Below are 22,450 nucleotides of genomic sequence, written 5' to 3' on the forward strand. Positions count from 1 at the left end.
AACACTGCTCAGGCTGGGCATAATTATCCTTCTTTATCAAAATTTCTCATCCTTGTAAATCTTAGCCCAAACACCAACTCCCCCATGATCATCCCTAGTCTATCCATTTCTTCTTCCTGTGTGCCCCAAGTACGTTAACTAGACCGCAGTTTTGCACTTAGGTAATTACTTCACTGTGTCTTTATGCAGTTGACAGTGGTTTTCCTATCTTCTCCCCAACTAAGTTAGAAACCCCTTGAGATCCAACAGTGTATTAATTCAATTTTACCTTCTTTGATTACTTTACCTATCTTCCTTGATTACTTAACCAATACATATTTATTGGAATAAAATGATTTATCTCCTTTTGTGCATATTACAATAAAATCTAGATTAATGATGTTTTCCATAGAAAACTTTGAGTTTACCTTAAATGCTCAACCATGTTATGAACATGTGTGATAACTTTAAGATAATGACAGGGCAAATTTGAGTGCATAAAATTCTTTATTTAGAACAATAAAGTATGTGTATATATAATGTAATTTCAAATTCAAACCTGTATAAAAAAGGGTCAGGACATAAACCTATTTTTAAAAGTACACATACAGTACATACACATCACATTTTACAACCTTTTTTATTTAACTTCAGTCATAATAAAACTATAGAATAATGTTGACATACATTTACATTACAATATGCAAACTCCAATCTATGACTGAACTAGCAATATATCTGTGCATCCATCTAAATGTCTGAATACTTTAAGTCCATTGATTTAAAAAATAGTGGCAAGTGGACACTATAATCACACATTAATCCTTAGAATATAGGAGAATAGGGTATTTTGATTGGAAATTTTTATTTAGTGAGTCATAGCTCACTGAAAATACTATGTTTTTTAGTTTAAACAATTTTATTTTAAAAAACAACATAAGATGTAATTGGAGACGGCGGTTATAAATACATGTACGATGCTTAGGAAACATTTTAGGATCAAGAATATCCATTTTAATATGGATTATTTCTAAAACAGTATCTTGTTCGGAAATGAAAGTACCATTATTTTATCTTTACAAAGGCATTTCCAGCAACACCATAAACTGTGTGATCAAACACCACAAATGAACTGGTTGGAATTTCAATCTGAATGTTTATATTTTAATGCCAATTTCAGAATAATACTGTTTCAAAACAAGCTGGCTTTCTCTAAAATTCTTATCCCACTTTCCAATCCTGAAATACAATTTATGGTTTACTCATCTCCAAATGGATTCGAAAGTATCTTTTTGCACTTAAAAACTTTATGAGCATCTTACAGTTTCTGCTCTTAGCTTTTAAGAAAATGAGAGCATTTAAATGCTTGATTTGGTACACTTCCAAATGTTACACACATCTCATCTTTTCCTGGGTAAAATGTACTCTTGGTTTTCATTCTTCAGAGGTGATCCAAAAATGTTTATTTAAGCAACGGAAAAAGCCATCTCTTGTGTAAGTGGTTATCCGACTCACCCTACAGGAGACTGATTTTCACTTTTACGAATGGACCCTATTTACATTACAAACAAGAACAGCCATAGCTTTTTATGTTCAAATTGCTTATTCACAGAGATCAGAGTTGGATATTTTATATGCGATAGTTTCAGCTCTATTTTATCATCTTTGTCAGTCACATATCAATAGGTTTCTCTCATACCTATGGTATGACTTGACTTCACCATATAGATAAATAAAAATTGAGAGCCAAAGAAGGGCAGTGATTTACCAATACCTGTTAATGGCAGAGTGGAAGCTCCTGACAATTTTTCCTAACATCCATCCCACTATGTCCAACTGCCTTCTTGAAAAATATATTTCTTAGTTAAATTAGAATAGGTTGGGAATGGCTAAAAGCCCCATACTGGAATTACATTTTGAAACCAGAACCTAGCTTCAGAAAAACATTAAGAAATATCCATGAATTCTGCGTGGAGTTTTCTATTAATTTAAAACTTCATTTGAATTAGAATACCAAAATATGCCACAAAGTTTCTCCAGAGTACTTTAATTCTTACTAAAAGCAGATCTTTCATTGTGAACATACTTTATCATACATTGTCATTTTTCACATAGTTAATCCTTTTCAAAGAGAATAGGGTACTTGTTCTGTTAAAGTATTGAAAAAAATAACTTGTTTCTGATTCATCAGAAAGTGGCTGTGTGGTAAGCACATCAGATTATAATACAAAATCAAGCAACGCTTTGATATCACAGGGCAGGCACCGTTTATCAGTGCCAGTTTCTCTATAGATTTGGGTTCTACCACAGAGGTACAAAGCTGAATTATACTTTACACTAAAGTATAATTTAGAATCTGCAGACTTCTGAAACCATTTTAAAAGACAATTTTGAAACTTTACAAAAGAGAACTATCAGATACGTGGCACCAATTTAAAAGGTGATTTCACAGTTTAAGATGTCAGTTGTGAGTTTTCCATGATTTATAAAGGATGTTGAGAACCCATATTGGGTAAAATAAAGCAAAGACATATATGTATATATATTTTTTAATCTCCAAGTAGGTATGACAGTTCATTCCCAAGCAACTACCAACCAAAGTAATGTTCAACATTTTTCTATTGTTCGTGTATTTTACTGAATTTTAGTGTTTCAAAAATTGGTAATCCACACAGCTCTCAATGAACCAATACATTTGATTAGGCAGAATACATCTCCCCTCGCCTACCATGCCAGATTTCATAACTTGCTGAATTTGTTTATTTAACCCTATCAATTAGGACCATGTCCTTCTGTGTTAAAACCCAGCTACCAGCTTTGAGAACAAAAGTACATCTATTGTACTCTAAAGCTCATTAAGCAGCATTTTTACATACTTACAAAAACTGAAACCATTGCTGAAACAAACTATTAGCTTGAGAAGTATCAATCTTCTCAATCGACACATGACCTACACACATACTCATGTTAATCTATGTCTATTTTCTTCAAAACAATCAATATCACACACTGAGACAGGTCCTTTCAGCCATTAAATTGATCTCTGGTTTTATTATATATAATTGGTTGTACCATGGGATATTTGAGGGACTGAATAAATTAATGCAACTTCCCAAAGCATCTGGGTTGTATCTTAGAGACATGACTAGTGTTTGAGGAACCACAGCACTTTAGAGGAGGGATCGTAGAAATCATCTGAGCTCTTTGGTATAAAAAAGAGCAAGGGCCACTTACTAGAGTTGTATTTGAATTAGCTTTGAACATAAGCTAAAATCCAGCTCTACTAGAAATTCTTGGACTTTTGAAAACAAAGGAAAGATAGCAGTTTTTCATGCCCTTCTCTATCACTGCATTGAAAACAGTCATGTGATGGTGATAGACATGGCAATGATGTTATCACAAGGATCAAGTTAGAACGGAAAGCTTTGGATTCCTGTATGTGTACGTTTGTGATATATTAAAAGAACCTTCATCAAAATAAACCAAAAGAAATCATTCTTTGACCTTAGTCAGATGTTCCTTTGAAATAAAAAAAATTGGCAAGGGAAATTCACTTAATGTCTTACAAGTTCTGGTTTAAAAATGCAATGTCCATCTTGGGAATTCCTGCCAAGTTCACTCAATATGACAAAAACGCTGTCGCATATTTTAATAGCAAACTGACATGCGTAACTACATAAAGCTTTCTTTTTATTTTTAATTCATAAACCTTAATGAATACAGAGTGCCTGATTTTAAATAAATGGATCCTTTAAACAGATAATGGTGATTATACTATAAATAACTAAAGTTTCCTGATCCCCTGCATTCTTGTAAAAGCCAAGTCACCTAGTTTTCAACACCCATATTAGCATGTGTGTGGTTATCTAACCATAGATACTAAATATCATAATTTATATTTACTCTCTCCCACAGCAGAAATTGAAAATGCGGCCTCCATACATTCAGTGATTTCTCCTAAGTCCCTTTACATAACTCTGTGATAGTTTTAGAATATAAACATTTTGTAAGATAATTTGCAAGCACAATTTGTACACGCCATAGTGGTCAAGGGCAAAGGCTGACTTCACCAGGGGTGCCAGATGCCCTCCTCGGCAGACTGTTCTGCTGGGCAGTGTCCACAGCTTCTTCGTGTGATGACTCTTTCGGAGTCTCTCCTCTGCAAAGGCATCACTGTTGTGTAATTCAGTACTGGCTCCCCTGCATGACTAAAGTCAGACAACCATGTCCATTTGTCTAGTGGGATACGGTTGAGCACACTCTGTCAGAAAGAGACCAAGCTCAGACCCATATCATTCACTGATCAGCAGCTATAAGGCTGACCTGCCCCTACCCCCACCCTCTTTTCCCACTGCTTTCTAAATGAACAGTGGCTGATGCTATGGAATTTTTGTTTTTTGAATTTTTTCTAGATCCCTTTGATAAAAATGATGACCCACCCCCCCCCCCCCCCCACTATCCAGGCTGAAGTCTACTTGCAGAGACCAAGATAACTATGAACTGCAGGTTGTAACTGTGAAATAAAGCTATGTGGTTTTTCAACAATTAGACGTTTCTGGAGGCATGCAAAACGGTACGTGCAGTCTGGGACACGTGTTTTCTCTCCCAACATCAGCTGCAAGTTCTAATTGAGACCACAGATCCCCCAGGTCCTTAAAATAGAGTCCTGCTCGGTGCAAGTTCTTCTTTATAGATGATTAATTCAGTGCCAGTTTCACAGTAAAACACTTTGTTCCAATTTCTGAATCATCCACATAGTCATGGGTAGCAAGAACAGATAAAGATGCGGTCTGTCACTCCAGACAGAATAGGAATTTGTTTAAAGCTGCTTCATTTATGAAGCAAACATGAACTGTTACCCGCCTAGAGAAGAAAAAAGAGAGATTATAGCATATCTGCTTTCTACCTTCTTTTCATTTTTAGTAGCTGAATTCATATGACTACAGAATGAGTAATAGATTTACAATGCATGCTTCACTTACACAGCCTAAAATAACTTGACAAATGTTTCCTAGATGCAGTGATCAGTCACTTGCTGATCTCCCTAGTAACATTTTACATAATCTGAAATGATCTTACTGTTTACTGAGTGTCTCTTCCCATTAGAATGTAAGCCCCATGAGGAACATAGAGCTTTTGTTTATCTTTTTCACTGCTGTATTCCAACACCTAGAACAGTGCCTGGTACAAAATAGATAGGGGTGTCCCCTGCTTTTCAAAGTTCCCTTTACACCACTTTGCTTTTACAAAAGACCTACTTTAGTACCTGTTTTCGACAAACGAAAGAAATCCAAAGAGGATTTCTGCTTTTATGAAAAAAGGTAAAAAGAGACCGTCGCATTCAGGGTTTGTTCTGCAGTGAGCCCACAGAGGCAGTGTGCACCGCCAGCAGTGAGAGCGGCACCGCCAAGTTCCTTCCCCGGAACTACACTTAGCCTCTCAGCATAAAGCCACCATAACTTTGAATTGTGTCTATGAGCATCTGTGCTTTACCTCGATTTATTTTATGCGTCCCATTAGCAAGATGTATCCTAAGGTGATTGCTTCTTTGCTTTAAGCCGTTTTGGTTTAAGACAGGTTTCATTGGAATGCTCTACGTTTGCAGAGCGCTGGAGGGGGCCACTTGTACTCGATAAATATTTCTTGAACATAGAGTGGATGAATGAATACCCTGTGGCTTTCATACCCCCAAGCACAGCACAGATTATCTCCATTTCTGATAAGAGTGTTATCAATCTGTGTAGCCTTGAATTTCTCTAACAAGGCTTCGAAGAGGTTGTAAACAGGTGGTGAGGGGAGAGGGTCTGAAGAACAATGGCGGTGTTCAGAGTGGAGAAGTGGAGATTGATGGAGTGGCATGAAAGAGATATCTGGGACAGGTGGAGAGGCTGATCAGAGGCCATCCACAAATGACAGCCTCCTAGCCACAGATCAGTGCCAGTATCCTGACTGCCTAGCCAGGTTCTAGCAATCACTTCTCCCAACTGAGGAAATAGCAGCAGTAAGATCTCCTTCAGTACTGTCAGCCAGAAGAAGAAAGATAGAAATCCTGGCACCACATTCCTGACAAAGCCTCTGGGGAAGTTCATTTGGCCTCAGCACAGCTTACTGTACTTGCTGAAGCATGAAAGCCAGACTCTGTTTTAGCTTTTCAGTGCTGGTGTTAAACCACTGAGCTTTGGACTCAGCTTTCAGATTTTTCAACTTTCAAGTGAAGTATTTGTACTTCCTTATCTTTTTTAAAAAAAATTATAGGCAGCATTTGCATGCTATTTTCAATCACAACCCCTAAATAAATGTGTATTTTGCATTTAGTTTCTTCCCTACTCTTTTCCTATTTTGTCCTTATTTATCAATCCCAGAACCAGAGATCACTGGTTTTAAAATGTTTGCAATCATTACATAGGCTATATATAAAACTTTATAGTATGAGTGATAAGAAGTACAGTGTTTTTTTCCAGTAATATGCTAAATGTATATTACTCTAATGTAATATATGAAATGTATGCAATCATTAAGTGTAATATATTGAAAATGTAAATATATAAAATGTAATAATATACTAAAAACCATATTACATGACAATTTACCAAACAGAGAACTCTAAAAAATAGAAAACCTGTATTTAGGAAAGCAGAATTAAATACTGAAGGAAAAATTAACAGGCATTAAGAGCAAATTTCAGAAATGCAAATTACCTAGCAGATATTTTAAAAATAAAACTTGGTTAGAAAAGCAGAAGGAAATCACAGAAAAGCAAAATATATATATATTTTTTGAAAAAGCTACAAATAACTTGAAACTCTAAACGTAAGCGTAGAGAAGCAAGATTGGAAATCTATTCTGATTATGTCTTTGGATCATTTAGCAAAGAAAACAAACGTAAAAACCAACAAATAGTTTCCCATAGAACGAAACTACCATTTTTATAATAATACCATGGATTCTGGCAACAACCTCATGAAATAAATAGGGTGAGTATTATTATCCCCCCATTACATTTGAAGAATCAGGGGTTAAAAGACAACTGACTCATCCAGGAACCTACAGCTAGTTAAGGTGCAGATTAGACCCAAGTCTAATCCCTTCTAATCCTCTGCATCACAATGTATCTACACAGAGGGAGCTCCAAACCAAAACCTTCAAAATTCTTAGGAAATATGTGGTAAAGAGTCAAAGATCTGGCCATTGGTAACCGACCATTATTGAGTCCTGTGCAATAAATGTCCCAGCATAACTTGCCCTCATCCCTATTCCAATTCTAGGATCGACTTTCTTCTGTCTTAGATCTACTGGAAACTTCCAGGTTGTGTTTCTTTTATGAATCTCTCCACCAGCCTAATTATAGGAAGAATTACTTTCTAGGGATTTCCCTGGTGGCCCAGGGGTTAAGAATCTGCCTGCCAATGCAGGGAACATGAGTCCGAGCCCTAGTCCGGGAAGACCCCACAGGCTGCGGAGCAACTAAGCCCGTGTGCCACAACTACTGAGCCTGTGCTCTAGAGCCCACAAGCCACAACTACTGAGCCTGCGTGCCACAACTACTGAAGCCCGCACGCCTAGAGCCTGTGCTCTGCAACAAGAGAAGCCACTGCAGTGAGAAGCCCGTGCACCACAACGAAGACCCAACACAGCCAAAAATAAATAAATAAAATAAATTAAAAAAAAAAATTACTTTCTACACTTACCATGCTGCGATAAGTCCCTAAACACCGCCATCTCAGTATCTACAAACTCATGCTATTTACCGTCAACCAAACTGGGCCTTCTCCGTGATTACACGGTCCTTCTCCCAAGGTCTCAATTAAAATTCTTTGTGGATGACTTCCCCATCCCCAATCTATTATTTGCAGCCCTTACTGTACTCTGAATTTCCAGTGAAGCATATTTGGCCACTGGTTAATAATTACTAACGGCTCCTTCTCCCATTTTTTTCTGTTGGCACTGCCATCTGTTTAGTCCCATAGGCTCCAAATCATCCCTGATTACTGCTTGTGATGTCAAGCCTCACATCCCATCAGGAACTAGGACTTATTCTTTTACTGCAGTGACTCCAAAATGGCCTATGCTTTCCTATTTCCATGGCTGTGACCCTAGTTCAGGTTGTCATTCTCTCACATCTGTTTTGAAGATTGGCCTCCTAAGTGGACTCCTTGATTCCAGGTCACCACTCCCATCCATCTGGCCATGCCAACGTCTGATTACTTTCCTAAACCTCTGCTTTGATTGTATTACGTCTTTTCTAAACCCTCCAACAACTCCTTATATTACTCAATAAAGTGTAACCCCTGTACTTGGAATTCAGACCCTGTTTCAAACTGATGCCCATCCTTTCTCAGCATTTTAACCCTTTATGTGTACTTCTACTGGAGTCCAGCTGTACAAACTCTTGAACACAGTCTGTACTTTCAGCTCCCTGATTTAACTTATGCCATTTGCAGTATCTGGATTTACCCCTTCCCTATTGCCAGTAAAATTTTAGCAATCATCCAAGATCCAGTTTCATACAAATGCCACCCCCATCACCCTTACAATAAAGCCTTTCTCCGAATGATTTCTCTCTCCTGTTAAATAAGACAATTGTATATGGGTGGTACAATTCTATGGGATGCCATCTGTACCAGTCATTATCTAGAGCTATGTTCAGGGCACATCCTCTACAACCATATGCAGTGGCTTTGCCTTTGACTCCTTATTGCATTTCTTTGTCAGCTTCTTTTGTTGTTTTTTAACCAAAATCTCCTTTAGTCTGTTTTAAAATAGGTTATTATGCATATGTCTTATCTCCTTTTGTAGGCCATAAGCAATTTGAGGACAGAACTAGGTTATATTAAGCTTTGCATCCAACAATGCACGTACTAGAGCTTGTTGGTGTCACATTTGTGGTTAGAATGAAGAGTAAAATTGTGCTATGATCTACTCTATTTCTTTCTCTTAAACTGTGCTACACGCAACCCAATAAATGAAAAATTCTTCTGGGATGCCACATACGTATACTTGTCATTAGCTAGTTGACTAAATACATTTTTAACTTCTTGCAGAGATAATTTCACGTTTGATGTCGAATAAACACAGCTTTTGTATATTTTCTCTTAGAGGCAACTTCTTTTGTTTCTGGGTCATTATCTACATTCCTTCCTTGTATTTAAAATATCAAGTCCTCCTCTTCATTTTCCAATTATAGGTTGGAGAACTATTCCATATGTTTTCTATTCTAGTGTTCCAATATTTGTCCTGGTTTAATTTGTTTTAGTTCATGAAACTTCTATTTCAGGGAGAAATCCTTGCCGCAAACCTGAGTCATTCCTTATATTTTCCCCTTTTTTTGTGAAGCAAGAAAATGACTATAATCCAAATTATATCCAATTTTTAAAATATATAATTACAGCTCCATATTTCATTTCTATCTTGGTACTTTTTACTACTGTTCTTCTTATTTCTTGGCATATTTCCTCTCCTACCATGTCATAGTCTGTTCTCCCAAGCCTTTCCCTCCACCACATCCCTTTCCCCAAATTATACTCAAATTTCCTTGGCAGGTTTTACCAAACCTCTGTTGGTACAAGGAACAGGCTTTCTCTATACGATGGGTACTCAATAAATGGTTACAAATGATACATATATATTTTGACTTCGGGGTTTGCAGATTCATGATAATGAGCTGCTTCTCTTTTCTTCCTTTTATCTATCTTGCCCTCAGTATTTGAATTCTTATTTACTTCTACCTACACACGTCTATTTTTGTTTTTACTCCATAAATTTTATTCTCACGTTACTGCAGTTCTCCGAGGTATTCATCCATCTCTCCATTCATTTATTCAACAGATACATTCATCCTTGCATGTGCAAAGTGTAAACTATATAGTTTAATGGGATTCCAAAATGAAATTCAGAAACCAATCCTGTCCTCTAAGAACTTATGGTTTAGAAGAGGACACAAAACATCTATGTAAGTGGCTGTGAGTAAGTAACGCCTATGTAAGTAATGGTAACTAATACCATATTAATATTGTATGAAATGTAATACAAAATATAATTAGAGGGCCATAAAAGAGAGATTACTTTCATTTGGGAAGTTAGCTTTTTGGAGGTGGTGGTTCTGAGCTGAGCCTTGAGAGAGCTTTGCAGAGATGGTGAGAAGTAAGGTCATCTATTTTACACCAGCTCCTCAATGATATGTGATGAGTTTATTTCTAAACAATTTGGGGCTTCTTTAACCTGTCTAATTTCATTCGTTTAATTATATGAGTAACATTTCAGATTTTAAGAAAAATAATTTAGCCATTTCCCATATGACTGTACTCCCCCTTGCTGTACATACTTTGCTGTCCTACTGACCAAAATCAGCAAATTAAACACACACATACACATACAAGATAAAAATAAACCTTACTGCACTTTTTAAAAGATTGTTTTAAAACATCTTATTTTATTGCAGTAAGAACACTTAACACAAGATCTACCCTCTGAACACAGTTTTAAATACACAATGTAGTTTTTTTAACTCTAAGCATTATGTTGTATAGCAGGTCTCTAGAACATATTCGTCTCGCAAAACAAAAAGAACCTTAAAAAAAAGGCCACTTCAGCAGAGCTATCTTCCTTACCACTTGGTAAGATTTTCATTTAGGGTTTATTTATTCACTCAGTCACTTCAACAGACATTTATTGAGCGCCTACATTGCTTAGGCAACAAGTGAGGTACTTGTGAGGAGATATAGCAAGAACCAGACAGACTCACTTCCTGTCCTTGTATATTCCCTGACCAGCATGTGTAAGTTGCTTGACTACAGCTGCTTTAAAATGCCATCTTTCTTTCTCCTAGACAAGTGCCCTGGGCTTTTCCATCATAATCCATTTCCCAAATGTCACAGGACAAATGCCACAATTAAACACCACATCACCTACGTGCCGAAACAGGATCCCAGTGATGCCATCGAAAAGCAAACCACAGAGAACATTACTTGAGCCTTTAAGGTTCAATTAACCATTTAATGTGTAGTTGGTGGATGTCTGGCTTAAGGGAAGTGAAACAGCAGATGGGGAAAAAACAGTAGGTTTGTACTGGGATTGGAGGTCAAAGAAATGTTTCTTGGAATAACAACGATTTCAGCTTGGGGAATACTGCACCCGAAAATAAAATGGGTCAAGTGAAGGGTTTATTCCTTTACAGTGTTTGACAGGAAACATGGGGCTAGAGGTGAGCTAGGACGGGAGCAGAAGAGAGGGTGCTATTCGTGCTCCAGACGTGGTGATCAAGGGCATGATTCAAGGCAAAAATGAAGTCTGTGTAATAGCAGGGTTAAAGTGTTAGAGGCATATGCGACATAATTACTATTATTATATGATGTTATTTTGGGTTGTTGAAAAATGATGTTTGATAAAAGTGAGTTCCTGGAGGAGACAAAGGCTCTGTGACCCAGTTTCCCTGGGGAAGGTTCAATCTAGAGAGAAATCTCTGAATCTGGGACAGAAGGGAAAGCTGGAAGGACAGTGACCTGTAAGGAAAAGGTGAAGCTCACCAGAGACCATGTCTATAATAATCGGGCGAGTAAATGATCCTCTAACCACGAGGGAGTGCAGGGGAAGAACTGAAGATTTAGGAAGATGAAAGAACACTTATACACCACTGTAATAAATGGGGGTTCATGAGCAGAACAGAATTAACAGTGAGTTGGCAGAAGTACAAATGGGAAGAGCATGCATGACGTTGGATCAGGTTAGTGCCATTCAGGGTGCTCCCTGCACCGCGTCTGCAGCTTGGGAGTTGAGAAAGTAGACAGGAGAGGGGAGAGGAGGTATAAACATCAGCGCCCTCTGGTCATGTTTTCCTAGTCTCCCTTCTCCCCAGGCCCTTCACAGACCCACACAATCACAACAGGTTATCAGTCCCCGGTTTATATTCAGTGTGTCCTGGGCTCTGGACTGTGATGAGGCACAAGTATTATGTCATGTGGCAGGTGGCACTTTACCTTGACAATTTCCCTCTCCTACTGTATGGGATTTTTTTTTTTTTTTTTTACTGTATGGAATTTTGACCTTTTCTACTTTTCCTTAAAATAGCAGGGCAATGTTTTTGATTTTCGCTTGTTTCAGCATTTAAAAAATGAGATACTTTTCCTATCATGTTAATCACACCTAATTGAAGTTGATTTTATTTATTCTTCTTCTATTAATAATATTTTATTTTAGTCCAATTTAGTCCAAAATATTTTATTTTGCCCCTTGTCTAATTTATTTTCTGGCCTCAAAAATAGGAAACACTCAGAAATTCCCTGGTTGCCCAGTGGTTAGGACACCATGCTTTCACTGAAGGCACGGGTTCAACCCCTGTTTGGGGAACTAAGATCCCCCAAGTCCCAGTGGCACAGCCAAAAAAGAAAAAAATTAGGAAACGCTCAACTGTTAATGCTTTGTATATCTCCCATACAAGATGAATCCACTAAACTGGAATAATACTGCTTGCCTTTCAAAACTTGAGAATGTACAATTCAATTACATAACAGCTTCAGCTAACATTACTGACCCCAGCTTGATAGAAGACTTAATAAATTTTGGTGTCTAGGATGCTGTATAGTTCTTGTTATATCTTTTAGCTTGAATTCTTAATACTTACCAATGTACGAAGTAACAGTGTTGATACAAGCCACAATTACACTTCTTGAAACTCTCTCTCTTTTTCTTGCAACATACTGAAAAAGAATAAGAAACATGCTTATTTGCATTTAGACAGAGATTCTGAAGTAACCATGATCTGGGCATTGTAAAGGGCAGTTTTTATTTTTCTGTAAATACAGTAGCAAAAGATAGCAAAATTGAGTGGGAAGCTTACCTTCATAATATTACTGTAGGGAAGAGGGAAGACTTCATCTGCTTCCACATAGTCTCCCCAAGTAGTTAAAAAATTCTCTACGCATATGCACATACGGAAAATGCTTATATGCACTTAATTTGTGAATATGTACACATGCAGCGTAAGAGAAAATAACATGCCAAATGAAAACTATAACTGAATGTAAAATCAAAGCATTGGTCCTGGAGCAGTATGGGATAGGGTAAAAAAGTGATCAGCGTCAGCCACCATAAGTGGCAAGGTCTCACAAAACAATTTTTGTATTTGGCTTTGAATAAAATACTGAGTAGGTTGAGAAAAATTAAGGGCTCTGAAAGCCAGAGTGAGGTCAAATATATGAAGTATGCAAGAGAAAAATAACTGAAAGTATCTTGACAAGGAAGTGATATTAAGAACGGGGTTTAGGGCTTCCCTGGTGGCGCAGTGGTTGAGAGTCCGCCTGCCGATGCAGGGAACACGGGTTCGTGCCCTGGTCCGGGAAGATCCCACATGCCGCGGGGTGGCTGGGCCTGTGAGCCATGGCCGCTAAGCCTGTGTGTCCGGAGCCTGTGCTCCGCAACGGGAGAGGCCACAGCAGTGAGAGGCCCACGAATCGGAAAAAAAAAAAAAAAAAGAAAAAGAAATGGGGTTTACAGGAGAATGAGACAAAGGTGGAGTTTAGAAAGGCCGAGGAAAAGAAAGATTCTGTGGTAGCAACTCAGTCAAGACATAATAAAGATATGGATGAAGATAATGACTATTGCCAAAGAAAGAGCTAAGCATGTCTTGGCTATAGTGTGGAAAAGAGGAGAATAAGCAAACATGCCTCCTGAGCTCCATGACCAGGAACGTGAGCAAGATTCTGCTGTTTATAGAAATAAAGAGAGCAGAGATGATACCATAAGAAGGGTTATGAAGACAACTATATGAAGGTATTTCCCAAGTAAATGGAGATGTAGGATTGAAGAGACAAGGAGAGATCAGAAATGTGGATAAAACTTGGAAGACATCAGTTGGGAGCTGCCATCATGAGAGTGAAACACTTCTTAAAGAGGTTATGAGCACATGCACGGTATGTGAAGTGGCAAGGTCAAGCTTACTTATGCACACATTTAGTAAAACAAAATACCTTATCTCATTATCCTCTTCATTAATCTGTATATTTTCAACTGCCCTTGTAAGATTTGGTTGTTTCTTCTGGGAAAAGAACAGTGATATATACATATATTGTAAAAATATCAATATATCACGTACTATTTAAGAGATAAACAGTCTCCACTTCTGTGTTCATCAGCATGCAGCATATAAAAATACTTTTGCAATAAGAAATCATGAAAAATGCACGGTTTTTATCAACTCAGCATTTTTAGGATGTTGGAGATGAAAGAATAATAAAGAAACTGAAAGATTTAAATAGTAAGCAAATTAAAAATATTGTTTTCTTGGTAGGATCCTTTCTTAGAAAAGGGCAGTTTGTTAGCTAATCATTGATGTAATATAGTATGAACAAATAAATATATAAAGTTCAGAAATTTTGTGATCAAGGGGAAAGAAAAAAAGAATAGCAACACTTACCTTCCAGTATAAGGCTCCAACAGCAAACCCAATTATAAGAGAAAAGAATGCTGGCAATGCTACGGCTGCCCATTGTAGGTTGGAGTCTTCAATGGGATTTGAGGCCTTCCCTGTAATTTAAACAGTACAATGGTGAACACAGTATCTCCATGCCAGAGGTTTTGCTCTTATCCTGTGGTTGTTCCCAACTGTTTCCGAAATGTACTCTTGACCTATCTGTTTAAAATATTTAAAACGCTGATTTTCCTGCTTGCAATGCAAGTCCATGTAGTCTCCAAAAGATACAAGTTGAAAAAAGAAAGAAACCCCACAGGCAGAGGGCTATTTGACTTGGTTAATGCGGACCCATATGGAACACAGATGACATATACCTGCAAATGATTTATATCATCAAGCAAATCCATCTTCCATGCCTTTATCTTCTAATATCTTCTCACTTTCTCACACTTCACATCTTGCCAAGAAATTTTAAAGAAGACATTTTGCAATCCGGATCAAGGTCTGGATGCATGCATCAAGCTATGTTCGGCCTGCCTCAAATATTAAGTTAATACCTGTACATTGTGGTTAGAGTACTTTTAGGGACCTCAAGTTTAGAATTATGGTGTCTCCTCATCACATCCTCAGCTGACATTTATTGGATGCCAGGTAGGGCCCCGAACTGTACCATGGAGTAAAGGTTTGAATTTTCAGACTTTCTGTGTTCAAAAGCCTGAGACTACTGAACATGAAAGAATGGCTGGAAGTACCAGTGTCTCCTTAAGCTGACTCTAAATATGTAATTTAGTGAGAGAGAAGACACACACATGAGTTTAACTTGGGACACCTCCCTTTACCCTGCTTTGCTCTTCCATGAGAAGCAGAATGATTCAGGAATTAAACAACACATCTCCCCCAGGCGTCTCTTGTTCCCAACACAAAACTTAACATTTTGACAGATTTTTCTGTCTATCTCCTTACAAGGAACAGCTTAATTGTTTGAAAACATTGACACATATGTGTCAACTTGTGAGAGTTAAACTTTCAGTTTTCTTTTGAAGATGTAATACAGTTAGAAATTGTACACTTTCAACAATCGTATGATCAAAATGTAAACCAATCCAAGGGAAAGTGACTGTTTTGGGCTATGATATTTTGCAATGATACTTGGGTACTGTGTCAGCCTATAGTCACCTATTTAACATATAAAATACCTAAAGTACATAATATAAAAGAACCAAACCACTGTATGTGTATCAGCATTTAAGATGGAAAAATAAACTCATAGATTTAACCGAAGAGGCAAGAAACAAATGGTATCTATTATAGTGAGAACAGAAATTGCCCATTTGCCTACCACTGGTAAACCTGGTACAGGAAATTCATTAATTCTATGATTCTTATGTTTCCAAAGAGGCTCTCAAAACAGTAAGTCTGTGTGTGTGTGCTGGGGTAGGAAATGGGGGGGGGGGAGATGTAGTGAGTCATGGGTGTCCCTTATACTAAGGGACATTGGGTGAAGTGGAATCTTCCATTTACATAACCATGAATCACTTCCTTAAGACTAGACTGACAGCTCTTTTGGCCCACCTCACATCCTATAACCCCATGGGAAATATGTTTTAGGCATCTTAAATTAAAGCTCAACATGAATTCTATCACCAAATTACGCCTTAGTTATAAAATGGGATTTGGTATAACTGAAGTAATACTGTTATTCCAATAATATAGCTATTTTAAGGGTTATATAAGATTATGTGTACTTGTCAGGGATTTTACTACCATTTATAAAGGTGTTTTCTACGAGGAAATGGATTTGGAGTTAACACGTAATTCCGACCGTTTTAGAAATGCTTATATCGTTATCTGTAAATAATTTGGCTGTTTGTGTTTATATTCCAGTGACATGTTTGAATTCTCCTTGATGGCCAACCCACGATGGCCCACACTGTCTATTGGGATTGCTGGCATGTGATTGTGATTTGGCCAGGTGACATACATAGACATATACAGAGAGAACAAAGAAAGCTATTAATATTTTGTCCCCAGCTCCAATGGAAAACTAATGAGCTAAGATGGTGCTATGGAGAACTCCATTACCTATGTTTGGGCAGCCAGATGCCCCAGAATCAAGGCAGCTAAAACCCTGCTCTTCTTATTCTATCCAAAAGCCAAATCTTGAACTGCATCGATCAGACCAGAGGAAAGACCACACCCACCAGCAATAAGCAAAAGGAGCTTACTACAGAGTGAGGTGTTCTGGGACTCCCCACTCAAAATCTTTCTCAGGTAGGAGGACAGCCCCTGAGGGAGGTGTTTCTTTAGAGGCTAAAGAAAGCTCACCATCCTCTACCAGAGCACTGTGACTTTTTAACCACTTTAAACTTCCACCCCTAGGACTATGGCCCTGAACAAAGTTCTGGAATCTGACTAACACGCAGCAGCAGTCCTCCGGCGGGAGAGAGAAGGGAGGGGGTCAGACCCACAGGAACTGAACCTCCCTCCCACAGAGGTGTCACCTCACTTTGCTTATTTCTCTTGTTAAAGCAAATGGCTTCACAGCCAGGCCTTGGGTTCTCTTCAGTGATCCTGCCATTCCTCTTCCAGGGAGAGAAAAATTCATGTTATCAGAAAAGGCTTGCTTACGCCTCCAGGGCATGACTCCCAATACTTACTACTGCTGCTATCAGCCAGGGATCAATGAGATCTGGATTATGTGCCTCAAGGCCCATATGAAGGGTATTAGGGCCAAAGCTTTTCTTTTATGAAAAGATCGCCCCAGAAAGTGTATGGGGTGGTGGAGCTCATCTGGACAGGATTTGAGTAATCCCAAATTCCTGGGTTGTTTTCATGTTAATTGTATCTCATTATTATGAAAGCTGTCCACAGTTCAAAATTTATGGGAACTGATTTGTGTGGTTTGACGAATAACATCAGACATCTCTACAAACGCAGAACACAAAAAACTGTGCAACAATTTTGCTGAACTCCTTTGTAGAGTAAGTCTGCTTATGGGGACCATGCCTATGAACATGGCTCTCTCCTTGGTCCTTAAAAAGTATGCAACTCAGTATTCTCCCTTGATTCAGGTTCAAAGCTCACCGCAGGCTTGCTGGCACTTCAAAGCTCACCACTGACCCAGCCTCGGTGCTAGATCTCATTGTTCTAATAATTAATGATGAACATGTACTATACATCAAGCACAGCTCCAAGTATACATGTGCTAACTCATTTAAAACTCACAGAAGGGCTTCCCTGGTGGCGCAGTGGTTGAGAGTCCGCCTGCCGATGCAGGGGACACGGGTTCGTACCCCGGTCCGGGAGGATCCCACGTGCCACGGAGCGGCTGGGCCCGTGAGCCATGGCCGCTGAGCCTGCACGTCCAGAGGCTGTGCTCCACAATGGGAGAGGCCACAGCAGTGAGAGGCCCGCGTGCCGCAAAAAAACAAAAACAAAAACAAAAACTCACAGAAAAGCTGTGAAGGAGAGATTATCAACCTCCATTTGATTGAGGATTCCAGAGATTAAGACAGTTGCCCAAGGTCACATAGCTAGCCAAGGTCTAGAGCTGGGATATAAACCCAGGCAGTCTGACTCAAGACTGTCTGGAAGATGAGTAAGTTAATGCCAAAGTAAGGATTTTCTTCCCTATTATTTAAATATACTATCTGTAAGAATCTCAATCATTTTAAAAACATCCTTTTAGCTTGGTACTAAGGATATTACTGTAACTTTGAAAACACAGTTCCCTTTGGATAACTTATACACTTTTACATTATCCCATGATTTTCCCTTATAAGCTACAGAGAGGGCATTACACCTCTGGATTCCTCCTTCATATGCACTGGTCCTCTGGCCAGCCTGGCCACATTTGGGGTCTGTCTTATCCCTGAAAACCAGCATGCTTTCTTCAAATTTCCCTGACCCTACTCCCGAAAAAGTCTTACCTCCTTTATGCTACAACTAAAAGCTTTTACATACTTCTATTATACATATTATATTATAATATAAATAATATATATTATAAAATACTATGACTATTTTTATTTGTGTCTGTTTCTCCTACGAGAATGTACACTACATAAGAGCTAGTCTTGTGCATGGGTACCTAAGTGCCATATTCATTCATGAGTGACAACACCTGGCCAAAAGCTGATTATGCAAGACCCATATTTTTTACAAAAAGGAAGAAAAAAGAAAGGAAAAGAAAAAAGAAGACTGGTCATTCATGTTGCAATTTAAAAAGTACCTATAAACTCAGAGGTACAGGACCAAATAGGTGTTTTATATTCAGTTTGTCTTTTAAAGTAAGTAGAAAAGACTTTTTCTTCCAACCATGATTATAGCAGATTAGCCTTCCCAACTTAAATAATTATTATACTAAACAAATTATACGAGGCAGCTATTTTCAGACATCAGCCAAGAGGCAGCCCAAGAGTGTAATCCCCGAGAGAGGAAAAAACACATGTGGTAAGGCTCACGACTGTCCTGATTTTCTGGCTGGGAGGCACCTTCAGACTTAGTAGTCTCACTGAGGTAGGGAATCAGAGAATGAAGTTCAGGGTTGCTGCCCTAGCTGGAGTTTACGAGGCAGGGTTATTTGTGGGAAAGGAGCTGTGCAGAACAGGAGCGGTAGAAGTCTCTGGAGGAGTCTCCTTAAGTCATTGGTTGACTAATAAGCTGTACAGGCACAGGGAAAGACTTCACAAAACCTGGCAATAAACAATGCCCGGGAAGCTATGACTTTAACAGAGACCCTAGCAGTCAATTCAGAGATGAAGGAGTTCTGACAAGCAAGAATGGAGAGATTTTCCAGGTACTCAAGAAACATCTCAGAAACTCTATGCCTTAGAAATAAAGCTACTCTCTTGCCTCCCTCTAAGAAAGCTTAAAAAACATGACTGGGAAGGAAAATAAAGCTGATCTGCTAGGAATTGAACTGCCTACCAGTAAAAAACTCAAAAGTCTCTGAAGGAATGCTACAAAATCCAGATATTCAACAACATAATATCCAACATATGTTCAAAAATTACTAGCCATCTAAAGAGAAATGTGACCCATAATCAGGGAGAAAAAAATCAGTTAATAGAAACCAAGCTGGGATGACCTGCATGTTGAAATTAGGAGACAAGAACTTTAGAGCAGCTGTTATAACTATATCCAAGGGCCAAAAAACAAAATATTGTTATAATGAATATGCAGATGAAAAATCTCAGCAGAAAAATGTAAAATATAAAAAGAATCGAATGGAAATTCTAGAATACAAAGTACAAACTTAGAAATGAAAAGATACACTGGAATCAAACCTGCAGACTGTATACCACCAAGAGTGAACCCTATGTAAACTATGGACTGTGGGTGATTATGATGTGTCCATGTAGATTCATCGACTGTAACAACTGGACCACTCTAGTGGAGGATGTTGATAATGGGGGAGGCTATGGGTATGTGGTGGTAGGGGGTATGTAAGAAAATCTCTGCACCTTCCCCTCAATTTTGCTGTGAACCTTAAACTGCTCTAAAACAATAAAGTCTTAATTTAAAAAAATTTAATGGCAAAATGAAAATTTACTGGAAGAAAAATTTAGATTAGAGATGTCAGAAAAGCCGGGGAACTTGAAAACAGATAGGTTGAAATTATTCACTTTGAAGACTAGAGAGAAGAGAGGTTGGAAAAAAAAACAAACTGAACAAAACCTCCATGATCTGTGAGACTGATATTATCAAATTGCCTAACATATATGGGATTGGTACATGTGTGATTCTACATGTGTGTGATTCCTCTCAAAAGGAGCTGAGAATGAAGAAAAAAATGTTTGGAAAAATTATGGCCAAATTTCCCCCAAATTTGAGGAAAATAAGCTTACGTATCCAAGAAGCTTGACAAACAAGAAAACCACTCCGAGGTGCATCTCTTTTAACCTCCTAAACAGAGGAAAATTTTGAAAGGCAGAGGGGAAAAATGATCCAGTACATACAAGGGAAAACATCATACAAATGCTGCCTGCCTTTTTGTCAGAAACAACAGAAGCAAGAAGACAATGGAGTGACATCTTTAAATGACTCAGAAAAAAAATTCTTTTAACCCAGAATTCCATGTCTAGTAAAAACTACCTGCAATACTGAAGACAAAGACATTTTTCAATTAAAAGAAAAAAAAATTGTTTTGGTGGCAACAGATCTGCACTACAAGAAATGCTAAAGGAAGCTCTTCAGCCAGAAAGGAATTAACACTAGACAGAAATTTGGATTTACAAGAGGGAATGAGGAGTAACAAGAAATAATAAATATGTGGGTAAATATAAAAGATTCTTTTTCCCTTCTCTTACTTTCTTTAAAAGACATATGATGGTTTAAAATAATAATTTTAAGACTGCATTGTGGGGCTTATAACCTATGTAGATATATGTCAACACAGCACAAAAGATGGTTGTGGGCAAGTGGAACTATCCTGCTTCAAGGTTCTTATATTGTTTCTGGATGTGCTACAACATTAACTCTAAGTAGAATGTTACAGGTGAAGGTGTATGTGGTAATTCCTAAAGCAACCACAAAATGACGTCAAGAGGTGCTGTTGAAAAGCCAACAGAGTAATTAAAATAGAACACTGAAAAAAAACAACAACAACACAAAAGAGGTCTGTAAAGGAGGAACAGAGTATCAATAAACAAATGGGGCCAATAACAAAATGGCAGACCCACATCCAACCATACCAATAACTGTACTAAATACAAACAGATGAAACACTGTAATTAAAAGTAAAGTACTAGATAAAATAGCAACTTGACTCCTGTCTACACGACATGTACTTTTAACATAAAGACAATATGTTGAAAATGAAAGGAAGAAAAATGATATACATGAAAACAGTAAGCAGAAGAAAGGCTGGCTCTACTAATGTCAGACAAAATCCACTTCAAGACAAGAGCTCTACCAGAGTTAATATGGGATATTGCAGTAAGATATGAAGGTCACTTAATCAGGGAAGACAGAACAATAATAAATGTATAAGCACCTAATAGTAGACCTGCAAAACAGACGAAGCAAAAAACTCAGAACCAAAAGGAGAAATAACCAAATCCACAACCAAAAGGAAAGATTTTTAATGTCCCACTCTCAGTAGGTAATAAAAAATTAGACAAAAAACTTAATAAGGATATAGAAGATCTAAACAACACTATCAACTACTTGGATTAAATCTGAGAATGCTACACCCAAAACTTGAATAATACTCATAAAATGTCTCAATAAATTTCAAAAGATTACAGTGTATGTTCTCTGACAATAGTGGAGTTAATAATAAGATATCTAGAAAAAACACATATTTTTAGACAACAACCCACTTTTATATTACCCATGAATCAAAGAAGAAATCACAAGGAGAATTAAAAGAAGTATTTTAAAGGTATGATAATGGAAACACAACATATCAGAATGTGTAGAATATAGCTAAAGCTGCTTTTAATGAAATTTATATATGTGCTTATATTACAAAAGAAGAATGGTTTAGAGTCAATGATCTACTTTTTCTACCTTAAGAACTTAAGAAGTTAGAACAAATTGAGCAAATTAAACCCAAAGTAGAAGTAGGGAAATAATAAAGATAAGATTAGAAATCAATGAAATACAAACAGAATTTAAGAAGACAAAATTTCTTCTTTGGAAAGATTAATAAAATTCATAGTTAGTAGGAAAGACCTTAACTGACTAACATACAAAGTGTCTCTTCAAAACTTTTCAGATCCAATGTGTTATGTGATTCAGAATTTTAGATCTTAGAAGGTTTGGTCCTGTAAATATTGTATATTATATAATATTTTCAATGAGGTCTGGGTAGTACCCTATAATCAAACACATTAATATTTCCTAGTGAAATGCATAGATATTCACCTTTAGAAAGATAAATATTATAAATAGGCTCATCACAATTCAGGTCAGGTTTTGTTGGCAAAAAATCCAAAACAAATTGGATTTTAGAGCTTTTTCTTTTAATTTCTGAATTGTAGCATTGCTATTGTGGATTTGTATTAAATTGATTACTCCTTTTTACAGATAGGTCTTTGATGTCCTTGAACATATGAGAGT

The 22,450-nt window shown here is 37.6% G+C and overlaps 1 protein-coding gene across 7 annotated transcripts in view; it reads right to left on the reverse strand.

Annotated features, from left to right (window-relative positions):
- Window positions 1-366: 366 nt before the first annotated feature.
- KITLG (KIT ligand) overlaps window positions 367-22,450 on the reverse strand; it is an 88,433-nt gene continuing 66,349 nt past the window's right edge. For 4 of the 7 annotated variants that reach the window (XM_022552411.2, XM_022552410.2, XM_089921099.1 and 1 more), the window contains 2 exons: window positions 14,387-14,496; window positions 12,678-14,008 (listed from right to left, as the gene is read on the reverse strand). In XM_022552411.2, the coding sequence (XP_022408119.1) occupies window positions 13,838-14,008; window positions 14,387-14,496 (281 nt within the window). In that variant the 3' untranslated portion in view covers window positions 12,678-13,837. The other 3 variants (XM_022552412.3, XM_022552409.3, XM_089921098.1) reach the window with 3 other exon arrangements.

This window comes from Delphinapterus leucas, chromosome 11, assembly GCF_059928025.1.
Source record: "Delphinapterus leucas isolate spDelLeu-1000000601 "Yukka" chromosome 11, BTC_Dleu_Yukka2, whole genome shotgun sequence".
Lineage (NCBI taxonomy): Eukaryota > Metazoa > Chordata > Mammalia > Artiodactyla > Monodontidae > Delphinapterus > Delphinapterus leucas.